This window comes from Podarcis liolepis (genome assembly GCF_965112155.1).
Source record: "Podarcis liolepis genome assembly, chromosome: 3".
Classification (NCBI taxonomy): domain Eukaryota; kingdom Metazoa; phylum Chordata; class Lepidosauria; order Squamata; family Lacertidae; genus Podarcis; species Podarcis liolepis.
In genome coordinates, this window is record NC_139557.1 from 105,763,901 (window position 1) to 105,784,496 (window position 20,596).

At 46.0% G+C, this 20,596-nt stretch overlaps 1 protein-coding gene across 12 annotated transcripts in view; it reads right to left on the reverse strand.

Moving 5' to 3' along the window:
• Nucleotides 1-20,596, reverse strand: part of KLC4 (kinesin light chain 4) — a 62,419-nt gene that overhangs the window by 25,179 nt on the left and 16,644 nt on the right. For 9 of the 12 annotated variants that reach the window (XM_083494424.1, XM_083494420.1, XM_083494421.1 and 6 more), the window contains exons 2-10: nucleotides 12,243-12,516; nucleotides 10,108-10,338; nucleotides 9,717-9,795; nucleotides 8,747-8,972; nucleotides 7,788-7,875; nucleotides 7,248-7,349; nucleotides 6,601-6,774; nucleotides 6,393-6,492; nucleotides 5,699-5,751 (exon numbers count right to left, since the gene is read on the reverse strand). In XM_083494424.1, the coding sequence (XP_083350550.1) occupies nucleotides 5,699-5,751; nucleotides 6,393-6,492; nucleotides 6,601-6,774; nucleotides 7,248-7,349; nucleotides 7,788-7,875; nucleotides 8,747-8,972; nucleotides 9,717-9,795; nucleotides 10,108-10,338; nucleotides 12,243-12,497 (1,308 nt within the window). In that variant the 5' untranslated portion in view covers nucleotides 12,498-12,516. Of the gene's footprint in view, nucleotides 1-5,698; nucleotides 5,752-6,392; nucleotides 6,493-6,600; nucleotides 6,775-7,247; nucleotides 7,350-7,787; nucleotides 7,876-8,746; nucleotides 8,973-9,716; nucleotides 9,796-10,107; nucleotides 10,339-12,242; nucleotides 12,517-13,792; nucleotides 13,915-20,596 lie in introns of those variants that run through there. The other 3 variants (XM_083494423.1, XM_083494418.1, XM_083494415.1) reach the window with 2 other exon arrangements.

A 20,596-nucleotide genomic window follows, 5' to 3' on the forward strand; every position in this document is an offset into this window, starting at 1 on the left:
ACAACCTTGCCGCCATGTCGGCTCCAATATTGGTATGCTTTGAGACTACATACATATGGACCACGACCATTTAGAACAGGTGTGAAGAACCTTTGGCCTGCCTGGACTACAACTCTCATCAGCCCCAGCAACGCTGCCCAGTGGCCAGGGATGATGGGAATTGTAGTTCAGCAACATTTTGAAGGGCCAAAGGTTCTGCACTTCCGGATTTAGAATGACACCACTGTCCCCTAAAAACCGGAGAATGAGATAACAGATTCTGGGAAGACTCAAGTATGTGATTAAGGCAACTCGGCAAAGATACCAAAGGCAACTTTGACCATTAAAAAATAAAAATTAGTGAGCTTGCTGGTCTATTACAGGCTTCAGCTAAGTAGCACAGGTCTTGCTACATTTTTTAAAAAGGGGGAGATGGCTGCCCCAGCTTATTGCATAGAAAAACATATTGTTAAGCAAATATCTGTTTCAGCCAAAAGAGATGAAATGGTGACGCAATGCCTGGGACTTTGGAGTTCACGGGTCTGCAAACAAGGACACAAGCCTAAGTACATAAAGATGCAGTCACAGTAAAAGGTAGTGTAAGAGCTTAATAAAAGTTAATTCCTTTAACAAGCGACTAAAATCCTTATTAAGCAGAAGAGCCAGTCTCACATTTCTCTTCAAATACCTGAAGTGGGCAAAGACTTGTTATCTGCTGCCCCGGAAGGCAGGGCTGGCTAGATCCGATGGGCTGAAAGTTACAGGAGGGGGAGATTCGGATTTGACGTTAAGAGACGCTTCTTGTAGGTAAGTACAGTTCCAATTACGTGTGTGTGTGTGTGTGTGTGTGCCCGTGTGCCCTCTCCCTTTCAGATGGATATTCCAGTTTCTGAATTTCCTGAACGGAGCAAGGGATTCGGCTAGGCAAGGCCTGATCGACTGTCTCCAACTCTAACAGTTCCTCAAAGCGCTACTTGAATGTGTGGCCAGAAACTGAAAGCCACTTTGTCTGGTCTGCTCCCTCTCCCAGGAACAAAATTCCTGTCTTCTAACAACTTCCCACCGGAACTGTGCCCAACCGTTTTATTTATTTTTTAACCACTTTTCTGGGGGAGTCAGCCAAGGAACAGTAGGCCGATTGAGGCATTAGGTTCCCTAGGCTTAGAAAAACTTCCTGTTGTTTAAAAAAAGAAGTTATTTTTAAATCACTTTGGAGGAGGAGTTGCTCCTTCAGAAAATTCCCTGGCAGGCCTGCTATCTGGGGGATTCCTAGACGGTCATGCCTCAGGCTAATGCCGACAAGGGTTTAAGCGCTGAATTTGTGGGGGAGAAGTAGGTTAATGCATGCCAGGACTCCATTCCAGCAAGGATGGGTGATCCTGTTTCGAGTACTGTGTTACCAGGCCAAAGCAAGAGGACTTGGTAGTCCTCAGTAGGGCTATTCAAAATGTGGGCTCTTCATTACGGAGACAAACAGGATGCCCAGAACAGGGTTTTAATTGTGCTGCATTTCACCCAAGTCTAAAAATCGCAATTAGGTTGCTATGGGGAACTGCATTACTGCCGTTGCGAAGGGTGAGGACTCTGCTTCTGACCTTCTTAAGAAGGTATTCAATTCAGACCTTTGGCCCTCCAATGACGTTCAGAAGACGGCAGTCTGGGGTAGCAGGAGACCATCAATGGCTATTAACCTCTAACACAGGCTCCCACAGGTTTTCCATATAAACTGTGCTGGATCTCTCAGGCACCTCTGATCTACTTCAATCACAGTAGCTCCGATGGACACTAGTGCCCCACATAGCTGCATCATTCTGTACGAAGAATTGGCAGACTTAGCATCCAAGAACGGCCCATTAGGGCATTTTGTAGGTAAGGATCGCAAGAGGCATTGTCACAGGATGTGGGGTCAGGGGTCGGAGTCAGCAGTTTGGCTGAAAACTTCCGCCCAGCAAGAAGAGTTCCAAACTTATGAGCTTACCTATACGAAGCTGAGAGTCACCCTCATCCATTTAACGGGGCTTAAAAGTCTTAATTTGCACTGAAAACCTTTGAGATGGCACTGAGATATCTCTTTGTAAAAAGGACCATCTTTCTGCCCCATAGAATTCTGTTCCCTTTCGGAACAGAAAGCTTTTGTTTTTGTTTTAAAGGGCAAAATGAATTTAGTTGTTCCTACCCAGGGGCTGCCCGATAAATGGGAAACCTGTGACCCTCCAATGTTGTTGGACTACAATTCCCATCATCCTTGACCACTGGCCATGGCGCCTTAGATTGATGAGAGCAGGCGTTCAATAACATCTTGATGGCCAGAGTTTCCCACCCCTACCTTAGCCTGTTCCTTAGGGGTGTTTCCTTAGCAGTACAATGAAGATGGTCTATCTATTCCCCCCTCCCAGGGTCAGTATGTACAGCATGCACTGCGAAAAGGTGCCCCAAGTCCATCCACAGGAAGATGACCATGGCTGCCGTTCTATACACATTCACTCGGGAGCAAATCCCACTGTGTTCGAAGAAGCCTGCTTTGCGAAAACATTTACGAGACTGATCTGTATGGATGAAGCTATGTTACGTGGATAAAGATATGACAAAAGGAAAGTGGGGGGAAAAGGAATGCTCTAGCAAGATGGGTTTAATGCTTTTTAATAGCATGGCAAAGAAACCGAGAATGCCAGTAGAAGATGACATCATGGAGAATGGAAACCGAGTACATTACTGAAGAGGAGCTGCTTAGTCCAACAACAACATATGATCTCACTCCTCTGCATTGGTTGCAAAAATCCTCTGTTTTGCCATTCTGGAAAGCTCCAGTTCACTTCTGCATTCAAAGAAAAGCTCATTTAGCTTAGCTGGTAAGATAAAAGTTCTTAGCTGGGAAGTCCCCAGGTCACTGACCGTCCCCAAGTCAGCCACTGACTTACTCTTGACTGCCCCTCCTCAATCTGCTTCTCTCCCCCCTCCCCGCCCCCCGCCTGCTTTGGGGATACTGTGTTGACCTACCCAGAAAGGTTGGTGATTACTGTGATGGCATGTATAACTTTGAACATATATGGGCTGGGAGATACTCAGTATTATTCAGAAAGTTTCCCCTAGAAAGCATGATGAATGTTGGTAGCTGTTTAGATATACAGATGTTTTAAAGATCTGTAGCTCTGTGGCAGAAGATCTCCTTTGCATGCAAAAGGTCTCAAGTTCAATCCCCAACATCTCTAAGTAAGGCTGCGAGTGTCCCCTGTATGCAACCCTGGAGGACCAAGGGTCTGATTCTGTATAAGGCAGCTTCCTATGTTCCCACAAACTACAGAACCTTTAGACATCTCCCTTTTCTGTCCGTTTCAGCAGAGACTGACCCACTTGGTGTCTTCCAATTATCACTCTTTTTAAGAGGCAATGAGTTTGCTACTTACAGACCTCTAATTGTAATGCCGAGTACTGCAATGTGCGGAGAGGTGTGCTTGCAAACACGCAGGGCCACATGGCGGGCATGTACCAGGAAGTATCTATCAGTCACAGTTCACATGGATGTCCACAATCAGCTTTATTGTATTTACACTTTTCATTCCTACTTGGGGACAGACCCCAGCTCAGTGACAAGAGCATATCCTTTGCCTGCAGAAGGCTCCACATTCACTGCTGGAACCTCTAGTAAAAAGGCTCAACTAGCAGGTGATGGGAAAGACCTCAGTGATGGAGCACTTCATTCACCTGCAGAAGGCCCAGGTTTCAATTGCTGACATCTCCAGGTCGGGCTTGGAAGATTCCCTGTCTGAAACCCTGGAGAGACAATACAGAGCTAGATGCACCCAATGTCTGACCCAGAATAAGGCAGCATCCTATGATCCTATGAGATGATGGAGAGCCATTGCCCATCAGACTAGAAAACAGATGAACCAATAGGAAGCTCCCTAGTCACAAGAATGCTTCAAGTGTGAACTGGGCCTTAGTGACTAACTTAACTAGATGCTTGCTGCATTAAGGAACTGGGAGGGGAAATGGTCTGAGCCTTATTGCTCCACCTTTTTCCAGCTGCTCCCTGCTCAATGTGCTGGAGTGAAACTCTGCTAGAGGAGGCCAAAGTAGTGAAAGGGCAGTCCACTGAAGGAAGACCATGCAGGAAAGAGTCAGGTGGGATTAGAGTACCACGGCTCCAGGTTAGGGAACTAAACCTGCCCCACTCATTTGCTTCCTGTCTGGAACTAAAGAATGCATGAAATATTTAAATCATGTTCACAAGTACTCTACAGGGAGGTGTTGCATCGCAGTGTTTTTTCAAGCATGTGATGAGAAACAGAGAAGGTTGGTGGAAACAAAATTGCTGATAGGGCAATGAAGAGGACCTAAATCAGTACCCTTAGCTTCTTGATAAAGATCCTGGTTGACAGAAGAGGGAGTTTTGCCTCAAGAACTATGTATGAAGTCTCTCATTTAACCAGCTGACTCATCTGAGCCCATGATCTAGGTGAAATCCAATTAAAAGATGCCCAGCTGGTTTTTTCCAGAGGAAAATTTGTTTCAAGTGGCTCTTGATTTCAGCCACTTCCTGACATGAGATCGTATCATAGCAGGGTCAGATTTTGTTAGCCAACAATATTCAAGGCAGCACATAAACACACAGTTCTCTGACTTGACTCCGAGATCATCCAGCAAGAGCAGCAAAAATTCTTCAGCGAAGAAAGGCTGGCTCAGAACCTGAGAAACAGGCACCCATCTCACTCATTCTAAACCATCTATTCCACAGGAGGGCATTCGGCAAGCCTGGTAGCGATAAGAGTGCCAATACCCTACTTATTTCTTGTAGTGACATGGCCTATGTTCAAGGGAAACAGCCTGAGACATTAAATCAGGCAAGATTTGTAAAAATGGGAGAGAAATTGAGAAAAAAACAACCAGGTGGGTTCTGCTCAACTGAATTCCAGCATGGAAAGTGTTCTGGAGCTTTTATATTCCTGCTTGTGAAGTTCTGTGCTGTGCTCAGCACCTTAGCCCAGAATGTTTCAGAAGCACGTGAAGTCTTTGCAATTTATCTGTTTCCAAAGGAGCCATGAGCCACTGCTCACTGCACCATGGGCTGGAACATGTCTCCTAAGTATCTTGGGCTTGCTGTAGCTCTAATAGGCAGGGGTTCCCCCACATATCCTGGTTTCTAAGACTGGGAAATCTAAAGCAGAAGACTATAGTGTCTTCCTATTACCCTTCTCTTAAGCCTTGGGGCTGAAGGAGCTATTTTTTCCTGATCAGTCAACTGAGCTTTCCAAATGACCGAATTCTGAGGCTTGAGATTTATTTTTCTAAAAACATTCTGGTTCTGCAGTCTGTGGCCCAGAAACCTGCTGAAATCCCTTCATCTTCCACTCTCCAGTTCGTCCTAAGGAGTGCACTATAATAAAGAGAAAACATGCAAGGCACAGGAAAAACAGGGCAATCAATTTCAACTCCTGCCCCAGAAAGTTTCTATGGTCTGAGTAGCACCCCTCGTCCCTACTGCCCCCCATGACACATTAACACACTACAACCCAACAAAATACTGCTGCACTAAGGTATTCAGCCCTCCGCTGCAGCTACCAGTCAGCAGGTTTGGCACCATCAGAGATCCACTCTAAGGCAAAGAGAGGATGCTGCCATTTCCGGAGCTCTTCCCAATGCAGGACAGGTGAACAAGAAAAACTCAGGTGTGCGCTGTGTGCCTGCTCTCACCCACCAGAATAAATGTTCTCGCACTCACCTTGCTCATCTCCTCTCTTTCTTCTGCATGCATCCATATCGGCTTGTGCTCGTCTGCAGGATAAAATACAAATCTGGTTAAAACAAAACAAAACAAAACAAAACAAAACAAAACAAAACAAAACAAAACAAAACAAAAAACAAAACACCCTGTTGGTATTTCATAAGGAATGCTACTCTTTCCCATGGTACAGTCGAGAAAGGAAGAAGCTTAAATTTTTGGATCCGTTTGCTTATTTTCTTTGGAGGAAATAGTTTTTGTCAGCCGGGCCATGAAAAGAAATAGGTAATTCAAAGAGTACTGTTGCAGAAGGAGCTAGGCACCTAGGCTCCAGCCTGCACCAGTGGTGTTTGGGGGGCAGGCACAAGGGCGGCTGCCCTGGGCACAAACTTGTTAAGGGTGCAAAATTTCAACACCTGGTGCTGCCTCAATACAGCTGTGCTCTTCTGGCACTGGGCTCCTTTGAAAATGGTTTCTACCTATAAACCAGGAAGTGACCTCTTCCAGACAACGGAATGACTCTTTTCTTATCTCCATGGCTGCGATTTCCTGGGTGACACGGACGCCGTTTGGCAGTTGAATGCGCATGCGCACTCCTTTCCTCCCACAGTGTGGTCCTGGGCACGGGCAACCCACGATACACCACTGGCCTGCACACCCCCACCAAGCCCTCCTCGCTCTTCGCTGTCCGTACCATCCACAGAGCCAAATTCCTTCACATGGGCCCGGGTGAGGATCTCCTTGTAGAGGACCTCTGCTTCCTTATATTTGCCTTGTTTCAGGTAACAGGAGGCCTGGGACAGAGGACAGGAATGACAATCTTAAAAATGCAGCACAGGCAGCCACTGATCCTCATGCGCGATACCCACCCCCACCCCCTTTTCACCACCCAGTGGACTCACCAAATTGTTCTTTGTTTTGGCCACATTTGGGTCGTCAGGCCCCAGGCGCGACTCATAGATCTCCAGCGCCCGACAGTAGTAATATTCTACCTCTTCATACTTTCCCTGATTCTGGCATAGCAAAGCCAAGTTATTTAACTGTTTGGCCACATCCGGATGATCTTTGCCTAGAACCTGAAAAGGAGGCAAACAAACAGAAAAGGCTAGTTAGGAAGAAAAGAAGCAAATCTGGGAATATGGCAGGATCCTTTTACTTTGGGGGGGTGGGGAGTGGCCCATGGAAAGTCACTTGGAGCTTCAGCTCTGGCAGAAATAGCTCCTTCTGCATCGTATTTGACACCTGCCCCTCCCTAGGCATTGCTCTGAATCCACATGGATCCACACTTTGCATGCAGAAGGTGCCAGTTTCAATCCCTGGCATCTCCAGGAAGGGCAGGGAAAGATGCCTGCATGAAACCCTGGAGAGATGCTGCCGGTCAGTGCAGACAATACTAAGCTAGACAGACCATTCTAGACTGACTCGGGAAACTTCCTATCTAACACACATGCTCCCCTTTCCTGAGTAGCACTGAAAAGGGTTGCAGAGGCCCCCCGGCTGGTTGTCTTGACACCCTGGCCCTTTCTTCTCCAGGGGGGAGGGAATTTACCTTTTCCCGGATTTCCAGTGCTCGCTTGCATAATGGTTCTGCCTCCTTGTATTTCCCCCTTTTGCCGTAGAGAACAGCCAAGTTATTCAGGGTTGCTGCAACCTGTAGAGAAACATAAGCAGACCTACATTAGAGCCATGGAAGAACTATAGATAGAAAGAAAGAAAGAAAGAAAGAAAGAAAGAAAGAAAGAAAGAAAGAAAGAAAGAAAGACCTATCAAGCAAGATTCCTTTAAACACCACTACCTTGCAACCATCCATGGCAAAGACGGTCCAAGATTTTTACAGCAGAATGGCCTAGGTCAGGGACTAACTCGCTCACCTTACCTGTCTGGACTCCTTGTTCAGCTTTTGCAGCAAAAAGAACCCCCCCCCCCCTTTGAGTCATCTAGCCCTGACTTTGTCACCAAACCCTTCCGAAGGGTCAGCTGACCATGTAACATGACACTCCTGCAAGTCCCCTTGGCCACATGACTGGCTTACAACTCCCCACTGCCCAGAACCTCCTTCTCATCAAAGTCCAGGGAAACGGCTACTTACTGCAGGGTGGTCCTTGCCAAGCGTCTTCTCCCTGATAGACAGTGCATCGTTCAGAAGGTGAGCTGCCTCCTTGTATTTGTTCTGATCCCTGCAGCACAAAGTGAGGCACATATTGAGCAATACTGGAGGGACAGAGATCGTATCACACAAGACCCAGGGAGGTCCTTCCTCCTTCGCCACACAACTTTCCACAATTAAATTCAAAGCACTGAGTTTCACTGTCCCAGACAACTGTTCCATAGTTACACAAGGGGGAAACCCAAGAAAGCCCTGTTCCTTCCAAAGTGAGTGAGTGTCTGCCGGAGTTGATACGGTTCATTACTGAGTTATTCGAAGCTCGAAAGATCGCTCTCCTTCCCAGGCTGAGAGAAAAATGGTGAAAACAGGATATTTATTGGGACAGTGCGATTTTTGCAGCTGCTGTTAAAGTTGCAAAACAATGAAGCACGGGGTGGTGCAATGGAGAACTTCTGAAACAACAATGGGGTACGATCTCTGCCCAAGGCATGATGGAGAACAGCAACAACAGGGAAAAGATAGACATAACATTTTACAAGGACAGGAAGAAACATCACAGACAGAATAATTGCCACACACAGGAAGGTCAAGGATATAGTTTGAATGCTTCACCTGTAAGTTTATAAATCATTTAATGTGTCAATACAAATGGAAGTCGTTAAAATGGCAGTTGTTGTATAAGGGATTGTTATTTTGACTGGTGTGTAATTGAAATTAGTAAGATTTTGGAATGCAGAAATAAAGTAAATCATCAAACCATCAATTCTAGCACGTGGGGCCCGCCTAAATTATATAATTTGGCATCTGAATGATTGGTATTAATAATTGTATTATAATTTGGCATTGTTATAACGAGGCTATTATTGGATTGTTGTAATTGAAAACTAATAAAAATTATTATTAAAAAGAAGTGAGTGTCTGCCATTCCTTCCTCCTCTCACCTGTATACTAAGGCCAAGATGTTCAGCATAGTGGCCACGTCAGGGTGGTCATGGCCCGAAGTCTTCTCCAAGTCCTCCAGCGCCTGCTTGCAGAGGGGAACAGCCACTTCGTAGCGTCCCTGGGAAGCGTACTGGATCACCAGGTTGTGGAGTGTGCGCAGGCGTGCTGGGATCTCGTAGCCGCCTTGCTGGGCGGCTGCCGCTGCACTGCTGTGCGGATGAGGCACTGCAAACATAAGAGCGCATTAATCGAGGATAGAGGAGGCAGCTCGCAATGCCATGGGGGCTATGGCCCATTCCTACTGGCTAGCACTCCCTCTCAAATGAGACACAACAGCCGCTGGAAGATAGGTCCAAAAAGGTAGCTTTATGACTCTTCCTTTCATCTGTCCTCTGCACACCAGTTACCCCAGTTACCGCTTTGATTTGCAGAACGAGCACTTTGATAAGTGCCCACATGATGCTTGTTCTGCACTTGCAAGGAATTATACACCCAGGAACTCCCCGCCCATTGATATTAGACAGGCACCTTTGCCATACTGTCTGCAAAAAACCTCTTCGCTTAGGCAGCAGTTCTCATCCTGTGGGTCCCCAGATGTTGTTGGACTACAACTCCCATCATCCCTGAGCTCTGGCCTTGCTAGCTAGGGGTGATGGGAGTTGTAGTTCAACAACATCTGGGGACCCACAGGTTGAGACAGGCTGGCTGAGGGCAAGCATACCCAGACACATGGAATTTTGACATGTGTTTTAACATGTGATTTTATTCTATTATGCACATTTTTTTTAAAAAAACAAACAAACTGCTGACTTTACTTGCATTTTGACAGCTTGTTTTTAAAGACCTGATCTTAATGTAAATTTTATATCGTATTATGCAACCACTGCTTAATGGTTTTGATGAGGAAGTGGTATGCAAATCCTGCTGGTTAAATAAATGAATAATAAAATAAGGAAGAATGCAACATACACCCTTGGCCCTGGTCCTCTTCCTCATTTGGAAACAAATCATCCAAGGAATCTTTTGTGGAATCGCCTTCTTTCTCCTCCTGGGACATTGATGGGGGGGGGCCAAAGAAAAAGGGGGAAAGGAGAGCATGAGTGCTTAATATTTCACTTAAGTAGTTAAGCTTAACCAAGCAAGCCCATTCAAAGGTTCTCTTCCCCAGCAAGAGAAGACCAACCCAGTTACTGTAGCTGGGGTGAGCCTTGTCTATCTCATCCACCCAGACAAACTCAAATTGCTAGATGCTCTATCAGGACCTCTTGGAAAGACCATCACTACTAGACTTTCAAGCAGAAAGAGCTCCATGTCAAGACACAGGCCTCTTCCCCCACTCCAAAATGTTCTGGGTGCTCACCGATGGGGACACATCTTCATCGTATTTCTTCAGCTGGTTCATGAACTCCAGGTGCTTCTTTTCCTCCTCGAGCTGCGCCACCGTTTGCTCGCTGCGCTGCAGCTTCTGCTGGGTGTTTGCCAACTCGTCCCGCAGCCACTGGTTCTCCTGGCACAGCCGGCGCACCTGGGCCCGCAACTTCTGCTTCTCGGATTCCACTGCGTTCAGGTGGTTTGACAAAGCCATCATCACCTGGCCCAAGGGAAGCAAGAAGAGACCTTCGCTGTTGCCTAACGCAGAGGTGGGAAAACCTTTCTCGACCCTGAAGGGCTGGGCTTCCTTCAGGGTAACCTTTGGGTGGTGGGGGCAGGGGGCACATTAACAGTGGTAGGCAGAGCCAGAGGCAAAAGTGGGTGGAGCAATGAACGTAAATGTTACCTTTGTACAGCATGCTAGTTTCTAAACACACCCACCCACCAATACATATCCCCCTCTCTTGCTTGGCTGGGAGGGAAGAGAGTCATTATCAGAGCTCAGGGACATATTCTAGCCAGGCAAAAACATATGGCCATGAACAGTTCAGAGGACCAGCTAAAGAGGCCTGAGGGGGCGCATGTAGGCCCCTCACAGGCCTGAGTCTCCACACCCCTGGCCTATTGCAAGAATAGTGCCCCCTTGCGAGGTCCCCCTTCAATGGCAGTTTCCATGTTGCTCTAGGCAAAAACCTCCTGGCTGGCCTGACTTAAGGTTCCCCGTCTCAGTAAAAAGAAAAAAACTACTACAGGAGATTCCAAGGCCTGCAGGAAGTACAAGTCAGATGACCACCTAGCCCAAGTCCTTGCCTCAGACTAAAATATGCAACACTTGGGTTCAACAAGTTGGGATGATCATCTGTCATGGAAGCTTTGAGGTTCTTGCATACAGGGATTGGACTAGTTCTATGATTTGATGAAGTTGTGGTCTTGGGGGGGCGTGAATATGGCCCCTTAAGGAGTGCCATAAGGGCCCCACAGCTGCCTCCATAAGTCACCTATGGGCTGCCAAGGAGAAGCAAGGCTGCGGTTAATGAGTAAGAGGAAAGGGAGTGGGGGAGACACAAAGTTGGAACCATATTCAAGACAACCACGCCAGACAGACCACACCAGCTGCTTGCCCAGCTGTATTCTGGAGTCTTCCAAGATAACACAGAGGGTTGTGGGACAGGGGAGGATTTGAAGTCCAGCAAAATGTGGAGGGCCTGCTCACCTCTTCAGGTCCCTTATTTGTCAAGGAGGAAGGGATGGGCAGTGCTGCTGGACAGAGGGCCCAGGACAGAGGAACAACAATTCCTAATCTCCATTCCCCATCATTCATGCGGATTAGCTGATTTCCAGATTTGTATCTCTAAGGGCTGTGCTAAAACTGTTACGATTTTGCATCTATAGAAGCTGATCCTTTGACTTTCATATGCTGGTGCACATACATGTTTAATGAATAATAAAAATCTGAATAAATGTGTACTTGGCTTATTTTGCAAAAGTTACCACTTTTGCTAAATCATGGGATGGAGAAAGGATCGACTTTAAGGCACCTGAGCAAGGAACAGAAATCCAGCCACACACACACACACACCTGCCCTGCAAAGTCAAGACTTCAGCAGCTTCACCAGAATTTCACACAAAGTTTCAAGCCTATCCTGACAACCAGAAGGCTAGAAACTTGCATTTTTAAAAAAAGAAATGCTACAAAAGCTTATAGATGTTGAATTCTATGCCCAAAGCTGCAATTATCCTGTATAAGAGTGGCAGAGTCCTGCCTACACCCAAACATGTTTGGCAAGCATGATTTCACAAGGCCAGCTAAGGCAATATACAGTACTTGACAACCCTTTTAAACAATGATTTCCCATACAGTCGTACCTTGGAAGTTGAACGGAATCCGTTCTGGAAGTCTGTTCGACTTCCAAAACATTTGGAAACCAAAGTGCAGCTTCCGATTGGCTGCAGGAAGCTTCCAAAAATAGTTCCCAAACCAGAACAGTCACTTCCAGGTTTGCGGCATTCGGGAACCAAAACATTCAAGAACTAAGCTGTTCGAAAACCAAGGTACGACTGTATTTCACTTACTTTGACGGACCCATATGCCGCTCCAAGACACCCCAGTGGGCTGCCCCTTACCTGAGCCTCTCCAAGTCCCAGCTCAATCATCTCCACTGACTTGCGCAGCAGGTTGGCCTTCTCGTGCACTAGGTTGGCTTCCTCGTCCTTCTTCAGACACTTGATGGTCTCTAGCAGGCTGTGCAAGATCGAGTTGTGCTCATTCTTCAGGGCTTCCAGCCCCTGCATCACTAGTTTGGTGTTGGAGATGATCTCCTCTTGGCTGAGCTTGTCCATCTTCTCCTCTCTGGGATATACCATCGTGGACATAGTCATGCGCAGCTACAATCCCCACCTACGGAAGGAAAGGGCAAGGTTGCTCACTTGGACAGGTCAGGTCCTGAAACGTTTAAAGCAACAGCTGCACACAGCTGATCGCATAGAGAGAGAGGTCTTATTCCCACTTAGCCTTATCACCTGGAGAGAGAGAGAGAGAGAGAGAAGGAAATTCCCACAACACCTCGCGGCTCTGTGTCCTTGCATAAAGAGGAACATGGCATGTCATTGGTAAGCGCAACTTGGGTAAGGTTGATGGCGACGTCAAAGCTGCTACCACCCCCACACCCTTGGGAATAAAGAAAGCTGATTTAGCTGCCATTTAAGAGCATGAGAGGAAGAGCAGAGAGCACACCTCCAGCCCCAGAGGTCACATAAATCCAGCACGGAACGGGATGAAACAGGGACACACAGATTACAGTATGGCCACCGAAAGACAATGAGAAATTAAGTTGCTATTTCTTTCTCCTCACAACCGAAAGCCTCAACAGCTCAAGAAATATAAGTGTATCTTCCAGAGAACCAGGAGGACAAAATGTTTTGACGGTCTGGTTCCGGACTCAACTCTATGGAAGAAAATGACGGGGATTCACACTCTCAGAACTGAGGAGGGTTCTGGAGTAAGTGGGGGGAAAGGAAGAGAAGGTGCTGTACAATTGCTCAGCTCCTCCAAGCACGTTGACAAGTCAAGCCTTCCTAATTTCCGATCTGAGACTCTGGGAAGAGGCTCTGTCTCCCACCCACAACCCCTCATTTGCATTTCCATGGCTGAGTTTTCCCAAACGGCACTGTACAAATGCTAGCCATTGCTGAACGTCGAGGATTAGGGTTTGTGGGGCTTGGCAGACAGGCGAGAAGAAAGAAGGAGCCGCCAATGCGTTCTTGAAACCTGCAGAACGGCTGAAACGAACGAGCCGGAAACACACAGCTTTGACAGTGAGAAAGCTGGCAGCCTTCACTAACGCGTACATACACATTTGCCATCCAGCAGTGCAAAGCTAAGCAAAAGTTTGCCTAGGAAAACAAGGGAGGGAGAGAGAGATGCAGATTATACAGAGGCAACATTCCTCCCCAGCCATACGGACACTTTCTCTGTTTTGTTGTTGATGAAAACAAGACGCCAAGATCTGGTTCCTGCTCCTTTGCCGAGCAGTTACCTGGGCTCAAATCCTGACTCAAAAAGATGTGCAGCAGCAATCCGATCTGCTCCACCCACTGGGCCAGCCAGCCAGCCGGCCGGCCGGCAGGTCTCCTTACTCCATGGACCCAGAGGCTTCCACAGGAAGGGGGCTTACCTCATCAGAACAGCTGTTGCCGGTGGCAGGGCTTGCTGCAGAGACAAGAGACGGAAAGCTGGGCTTGTGTGACCCTCCTTGGCAGGAGGCCAGGCTCTTATGCTACCCAGGCGGAGTAAGGGGGGGAGAGGAGAGAGGGAGGAGGCTATCAGCAGATCTGCCTTTGTTCTCAGTCTGGTCCCACCTCTCTCTCTCTGTGGGTGTGGGTTTTCTCACCCAGAGATCTTTGCTAGGCAACTGTCCCGCCTCCCCGTGTTTGCCCAGAAAGTCCCACTAAAAGAAACCACCCAGCGCCAGGGCAATGGGTGCCTCTCTCCCAGCACAGCTGCCCTTGATCCCTGCTCCCAAGGTGGGAAAGGGTCTGTCCCTCAAACCTAGGTCTCCTTGCAGCCATACAGACCGGGAGCAGGAAGAACAAAGAAGGAAGGGGGGAAAGGAAGGAGTGGCGAGAGCCCTAGTTTGCTTTTCCAAGTCAGAAAGGGGGACTGAGAGCGAGGGAAGGATGCTCAGGCTGCTACAGTGGGGAGAAAAGCAGGGTACGTTCCACCAGCAGGGTGACCAGGGTGTGCAGTTTTTGCTGGAAGGGGAAAGGGCAAAGAAGAGAAAACCTTTTTATGAAATGCTGGGGTTCTAGCAACAAGGTAAAATCTAAGATTAAACCAACAACAGATAAATTAATGGGCTATGAATTTGCTGAACCAACTTTTAAAAGGGATACAAGAACGGCGGACGAGAGGAAGTCAGGAGAATATGTGAATTTAAGATGTAAAATTAAGAAAGAGGGAATTTTTGTGTTTTTCCTATATGTGCTTTTTCTTTTTATTATTAGTTTTTAATGTATGTATTTTTGTATTTTGTATTTTTGTCCTTAATGTTTGTATTGTTGTATTTTGTAGTATGTATTTTGTGTTTTTATTTTCTTTTTGTCTTTGTCTTTGTATTCTTTTTATATTTTGCATTGTTAACATTTAATAAAAAAATTATTAAAAAAAAAGAAGAGAAAACCTTTTTGTGTTATGGTGGGGAGCCTAAGCACCAGGCATATTTTTGTAAACCACTTCAAGATTTTGGTTTTGGTTTTTATTTATTTAAACGATCAATGGTCTATACATTTTCTAAAATAATAATAATAATAATAATAATAATAATAATAATAATAATAATAATTTATACCCTGCCCTGCAGAATGCAGTTTTCACACCTTAGTTATAACAGGTGGATGGGAATGTTGTTGGCATTTCGGTGCTATTTAAGTAAGAAGCCCCCCCCCCTCCAAATTCAGAGCCACAGCACCTTCAGCTCCACACATTTAAGCTTAATATAGTCCCCTTTTAAAAAAAAAGATTTTTAATTTCAAGTAATAAAACATACCTATGCAAGGAAAAGAGAGCTTAGTACTTGTACTGAAAAGAAAGAAAAACAGCAGTTGAGGGTTGTAGTTTTAGACGTTCCAAGAAAGGCAATCAAATGAAAGTGTCTTTCCATAAGGTTCCATGAGTAGATCGAGGGTGAAAACTATGTGTGATTGTCTTAACAAAGTCAATAAAGGGCTACTAAGTTGTATAAAAAGTGTGAGTCTCCCCCCCCCCCCAACTCTTATTATTATTCCTTTTGTGAAATGGTTAATATGTTCATAAGCAAGATGTCCCATGCTCGGGAAACCCAAGCTTCAAAAATATTTGCATTTAAAGTTTTCCCATTTTTTGCAATCACTAATCTAGCATAGTCCCTTATTTTTAGGATACTGGAAAGCTATTGGAGTGGCGAAAGCTTTCTAAACACAGTTCGCAATCCTGTCAGTACAAAGCATTTTTGTTCAGCACAATCTAGTCACAAGGATGTTTAAAGAGCCAAACTCTGCAGCTTAATTGAGTTGTGCTTTATTACATAAAAGGTAAAGGTAAAGGGACCCCTGACCATTAGGCCCAGTCGTGACCGACTCTGGGGTTGCGGCGCTCATCTCGCTTTATTGGCCGAGGGAGCCGGTGTACAGCTTCCGGGTCATGTGGCCAGCATGACTAAGCCGCTTCTGGCGAACCAGAGCAGCGCACAGAAACGCCGTTTACCTTCCCGCCGGAGCAGTACCTATTTATCTACTTGCACTTTGACGTGCTTTTGAACTGCTGGGTTGGCAGGAGCAGGGACCGAGCAATGGGAGCTCACCCCGACGCAGGGATTCGAATCGCCAACCTTCTGATCGGCAAGCCCTAGGCTCCGTGGTTTAACCCACAGCGCCACCCAGTGCTTTATTACATAGATCATAGAAATTATAGTATTATAGAGTCCAACCCCCTGCAATGCTGAAATCTTTTGCGCAACATAGGGCTCAAACCCACAACTCTGAAATTAAGAGTCCTGTGCCCTACTGAGCTATCTCACATCTGCAAACGTCTAGAACTTTTCCACATGTCCAAGACAAAGAGAGGGGCTCCCCGGCACATTTAACTATGAAGATATCCAGGCAAAAGTGCATGTGTGTGTGTACTTTAAACTTGTACTTCAACTGTCTCCATAAACAGAGCCAAAAGGGATCACAAAATAATTCACAAAACTAATAGGTAAAATAAAAATGCGTAACCAAAGAGAATAAAAAAATACAACTAGAGTAAATTGAAACACCAACGTGTAATCACACAGAATGCCTGTCTATGTTAAAAGACATCTAACTTTCCTTCGAAAAAACTGGAAGGCCTGGCCTGGGCAGGCTATCTTAGGGAGGATGTTCCAGAATGGGTTACATACGCTTCAGGTTACAGACTCCACTAACCCAGAAATGCTACCTTGGGTTAAGAACTTTGCTTCAGGATGAGAACAGAAATCGTACAACGGCGGTGCAGCAGCAGCAGGAGGCCCCATTAGCAGTCTCTGCCTGGACACTGAGGTCCAGCGCCGAGGGCCTTCTGGCGGTTCCCTCATTGTGAGAAGCCAAGTTACAGGGAACCAGGCAGAGGGCCTTCTTGGTAGTGGCACCCGCCCTGTGGAACGGCCTCCCACCAGATGTCAAAGAGAAAAATAACTACCAAACTTTTAGAAGATATCTGAAGGCAGCCCTGTTTAGGGAAGCTTTTAATGTTTAATAGAATATTTTATTTTAGTATTTTGTTGGAAGCCGCCCAGAGTGGCTGGGGAAACCCAGCCAGATGGGCAGGGTATAAATAATATATTTATTATTTATTATTATTATTATTAAGTGGTGCTTCAGGTTAAGAACAGTTTCAGGTTAAGAATGGACCTCCGGAACGAATTAAGTACTTAACCCGGGGTACCGCTGTATAAGACGCCCCCTATTTTGTGGGACTCAAAATTGAGAAAATGCACTATGCACTATCTGTGTGTAAGACGACCCCTTATTTTAAACTTCAAAAATTTAGGAAAAAATATAGTCTTACACACGGAAAAATACGGTATATTTCTTGAGTCTGGGGTACGGCAGCGAGGTCATTCCCACAGCACTGAATAAGCGATAAGTGGCACAGAACTAAAACACAGACACTATATGCAGCTTTGTTATCCATGAAAACTTTTCAATGAAAATATTTTTTTAAAGTGGCACAGAACTACCTAAACACCCTTTAATTGGATCCCTGGATTCAATTAAACTCACTTTGGTTACCAATTTTGTATCAAAAACATCCACCCACAAGGAGAACAAACCAGGAAATTTGACGCTTCTATAACAACTTCTGTTTTCTTCTCATCTTGGTTGTTTGCCAAGGTTACAAAAATAAATACTTTGGGGGTGGGGAGTACCAGAATAGCAGGCAGATGGTCACCCTCCCCTATCCAAATGGGCTTGTCACAGCAATACTGTGGCCATTTAGTCATGCCTACTAAATCCTCACGCATCTCCGGTTTGAATAAGCTCATCAATGCTTACTTCTAGCAAAGGCAACAGATGAGTTCCTACAAAGATCTGAGCCCTGAGGCTACCAATGCTGGGATTTGACTCATCATAGCTGTAAGGTGTGGGATGGAAAAGGTTTGCAGAAAGCAGATATAGCAGCTCTTCTAAACTAGACACTCCATAAAAACTCCTGGGTTCTCTGATCTCTGTGCTTCCAGATATAAATTGGCCGGGAAGGCAAGTCAAGGTAATTATGGGGGAAATGGTAAGTTGTACACTGGGAATCTAGTGACATACTCAGAGTTCTTTAATGAATCTTTCTTTCTTTTACTATATGGAAGGGAGGAGCACTTCATGTATACAAGCTAAGAGGCAGAGGGTGTGTGTTCAAAGTTGGAGGGGGGGAAACCCACCATGATATCCCATGAACAAAACACTTCTAAGATCAGCATCACAGTCTTAAACATACAACTGCCTGCCTCCAACTCATTTGCCTGGCTCACAGAATAGGGGGGCGGGAATTGCTGCAAGGGGGCAGCAAAGATATCTCAGGTCTCCCCCCTGAATTTTCCACTTTGGTGAAACCAACAACTGCTAAAACTCTGCCCTGTAAGAGATTCAACTACAGTGGTACCTCAGGTTACAGATGCTTCAGGTTACAGACACTTCAAGTTACAGACTCTGCTAACCCAGAAATAGTACCTCGGGTTAAGAACTTTGCTTCAGGATGAGAACAGAAATCGCATGGGGGCAGTGCGGCAGCAGCGGGAGGCCCCATTAGCTAAAGTGGTGCTTCAGGTTAAGAACAGTTTCAGGTTAAGAACAAACCTCTGGAACGAATTAAGTACTTAACCCGAGGTACCACTGTACTTTGTCTTAGAAGGCTGAAGCATTCATCTTATGAGGCTGCCTGTTGCATCTCTGCATGATTTGCTGCTCTGGGCTTGCCTCCTTCAAACCACTGTCCTCTGAGGGAAGCCACTTCTGCTGCTTCTCTGCATTAGGAGTGCCAGGATAATTAACCACCCTCAGAGGAGGGTGCCTGTTGCATCTCTGTGCAAGTCATTGCTCTGGGCGTGTTTTATACATTCAGGAGGCGTGTCCAGAGCAAGTGAAGTGGAGAAATGCAAGGGGTAGGCTTTTCTGAGGGCAGGTATTCCTTACTCTTCCTCCTAACAAGCTTTATGTTTAGAGCATGGAAGGGTGATGTCCATTGAGTTTTAACCCCGCCCTGCTCTCCAGCCTGATCTCTAGCTAAAAAAACCTGCTGGATCATCTAATGAATGATGGATCTCCTTTATCCATGCAGATAACATTGGTCCTTCAGCCAAACTATGTTCATTTGGCTGTCCAGCCTTGCAGCATTCACTCCTCAAAAAACATTCAGCGCCAACAAGTACTCTAAAGGGCAAAGCATACCCCTTCCCAGGAGTGCTATTTTTCTAGAAAAAGAGGTGCTGGAACTCATCGTGAATCATAGAATCATAGAATCATAGAGTTGGAAGAGACCACAAGGGCCATCGAGTCCAACCCCCTGCCAAGCAGGAAACACCATCAGAGCACTCCTGACATATGGTTGTCAAGCCTCCCTTGTTCTCTTATAAGGGCAATGGCACCCACCTGAGAGGTGCTGGAACTGAGTTCCAGCTGAAAAAAGCCCTGCTTCTAAGGAAGGAGATTAAAACATGCATCTACGTGGCTTCAGAATGCTTTGCATACCGAAATGTGACGGGGTGGAATCTACACACATATAAAAACCACTCTGAAAATGCTTTTTTAAAAGTGTTTTTAAAAACACTTTGAATTTTCTATAAGGCTCACCATCTAGTGTCACATTTAAAACATTTTATTTGCAGCTGCAGAGCTGAGTCCTGATATAATGCTTCTGACACATTTCCTAATGCACCAGGAGAGCAGTCCATTGGGAACAGGCAACATGAAACATTCCTAATTCACAACCTGTCCAGAAATCAACCCACACAATCAGGTTGGTCATAACAGGGGAAACCACTAGAAAACCACTTGACCACTAGTAGCTGGGAAATATTTCATTCAGCAGCCATTTCCCTCACTGGAAGATGGGAACAACAACAACAAAAAATCCTTCCAGTTGCACCTTAGAGACCAACTAAGTTTGTTATTGGTATGAGCTTTCGTGAAGAAGTGTGCATGCACACGAAAGCTCATACCAATTGTTGTTGTTTAGTCATTTAGTCATGTCCGACTCTTCGTGACCCCATGGACCAGAGCACGCCTGGCACTCCTGTCTTCCACTACCTCCTGCAGTTTTGTCAAACTCATGCTGGTAGCTTTGAGAACACTGTCCAACCATCTCGTCCTCTGTCGTCCCCTTCTCCTTGTGCCCTCCATCCTTCCCAACATCAGGGTCTTTTCCAGGGAGTCTTCTCTTCTCATGAGGTAGCCAAAGTATTGGAGCCTCAGCTTCAGGATCTGTCCTTCCAGTGAGCACTCAGGACTGATTTCCTTCAGAATGGATCGGTTTGATCTTCTTGCAGCCCATGGGACTCTCAAGAGTCTCCTCCAGCACCATAATTCAAAAGCATCGATTATTTGGCGATCAGCCTTCTTTATGGTCCAGCTCTCACTTCCATACATCACTGCTGGGAAAACCATAGCTTTAACTATACGGACCTGAGACCAACTAAGTTTGTTATTGGTATGAGCTTTCATGTGCATGCACACTTCTTCACGAAAGCTCATACCAATAACAAACTTAGTTGGTCTCTAAGGTGCTACTGGAAGGAATTTTTTTTGTTTTTGTTTCGACTACAGCAGACCAACATGGCTACCTACCTGTAACTGGAAGATGGGAGTATTGCACCTTTCCCCAGGACTACAGCTTACAACAGAGATGGGGAACTTGTGACCCTCCAGATGTTGCAGCATTGCAACTCCCACTATCCTAGGCCAGCTGGCTGGGGCTGATGGGAACAGGAGTT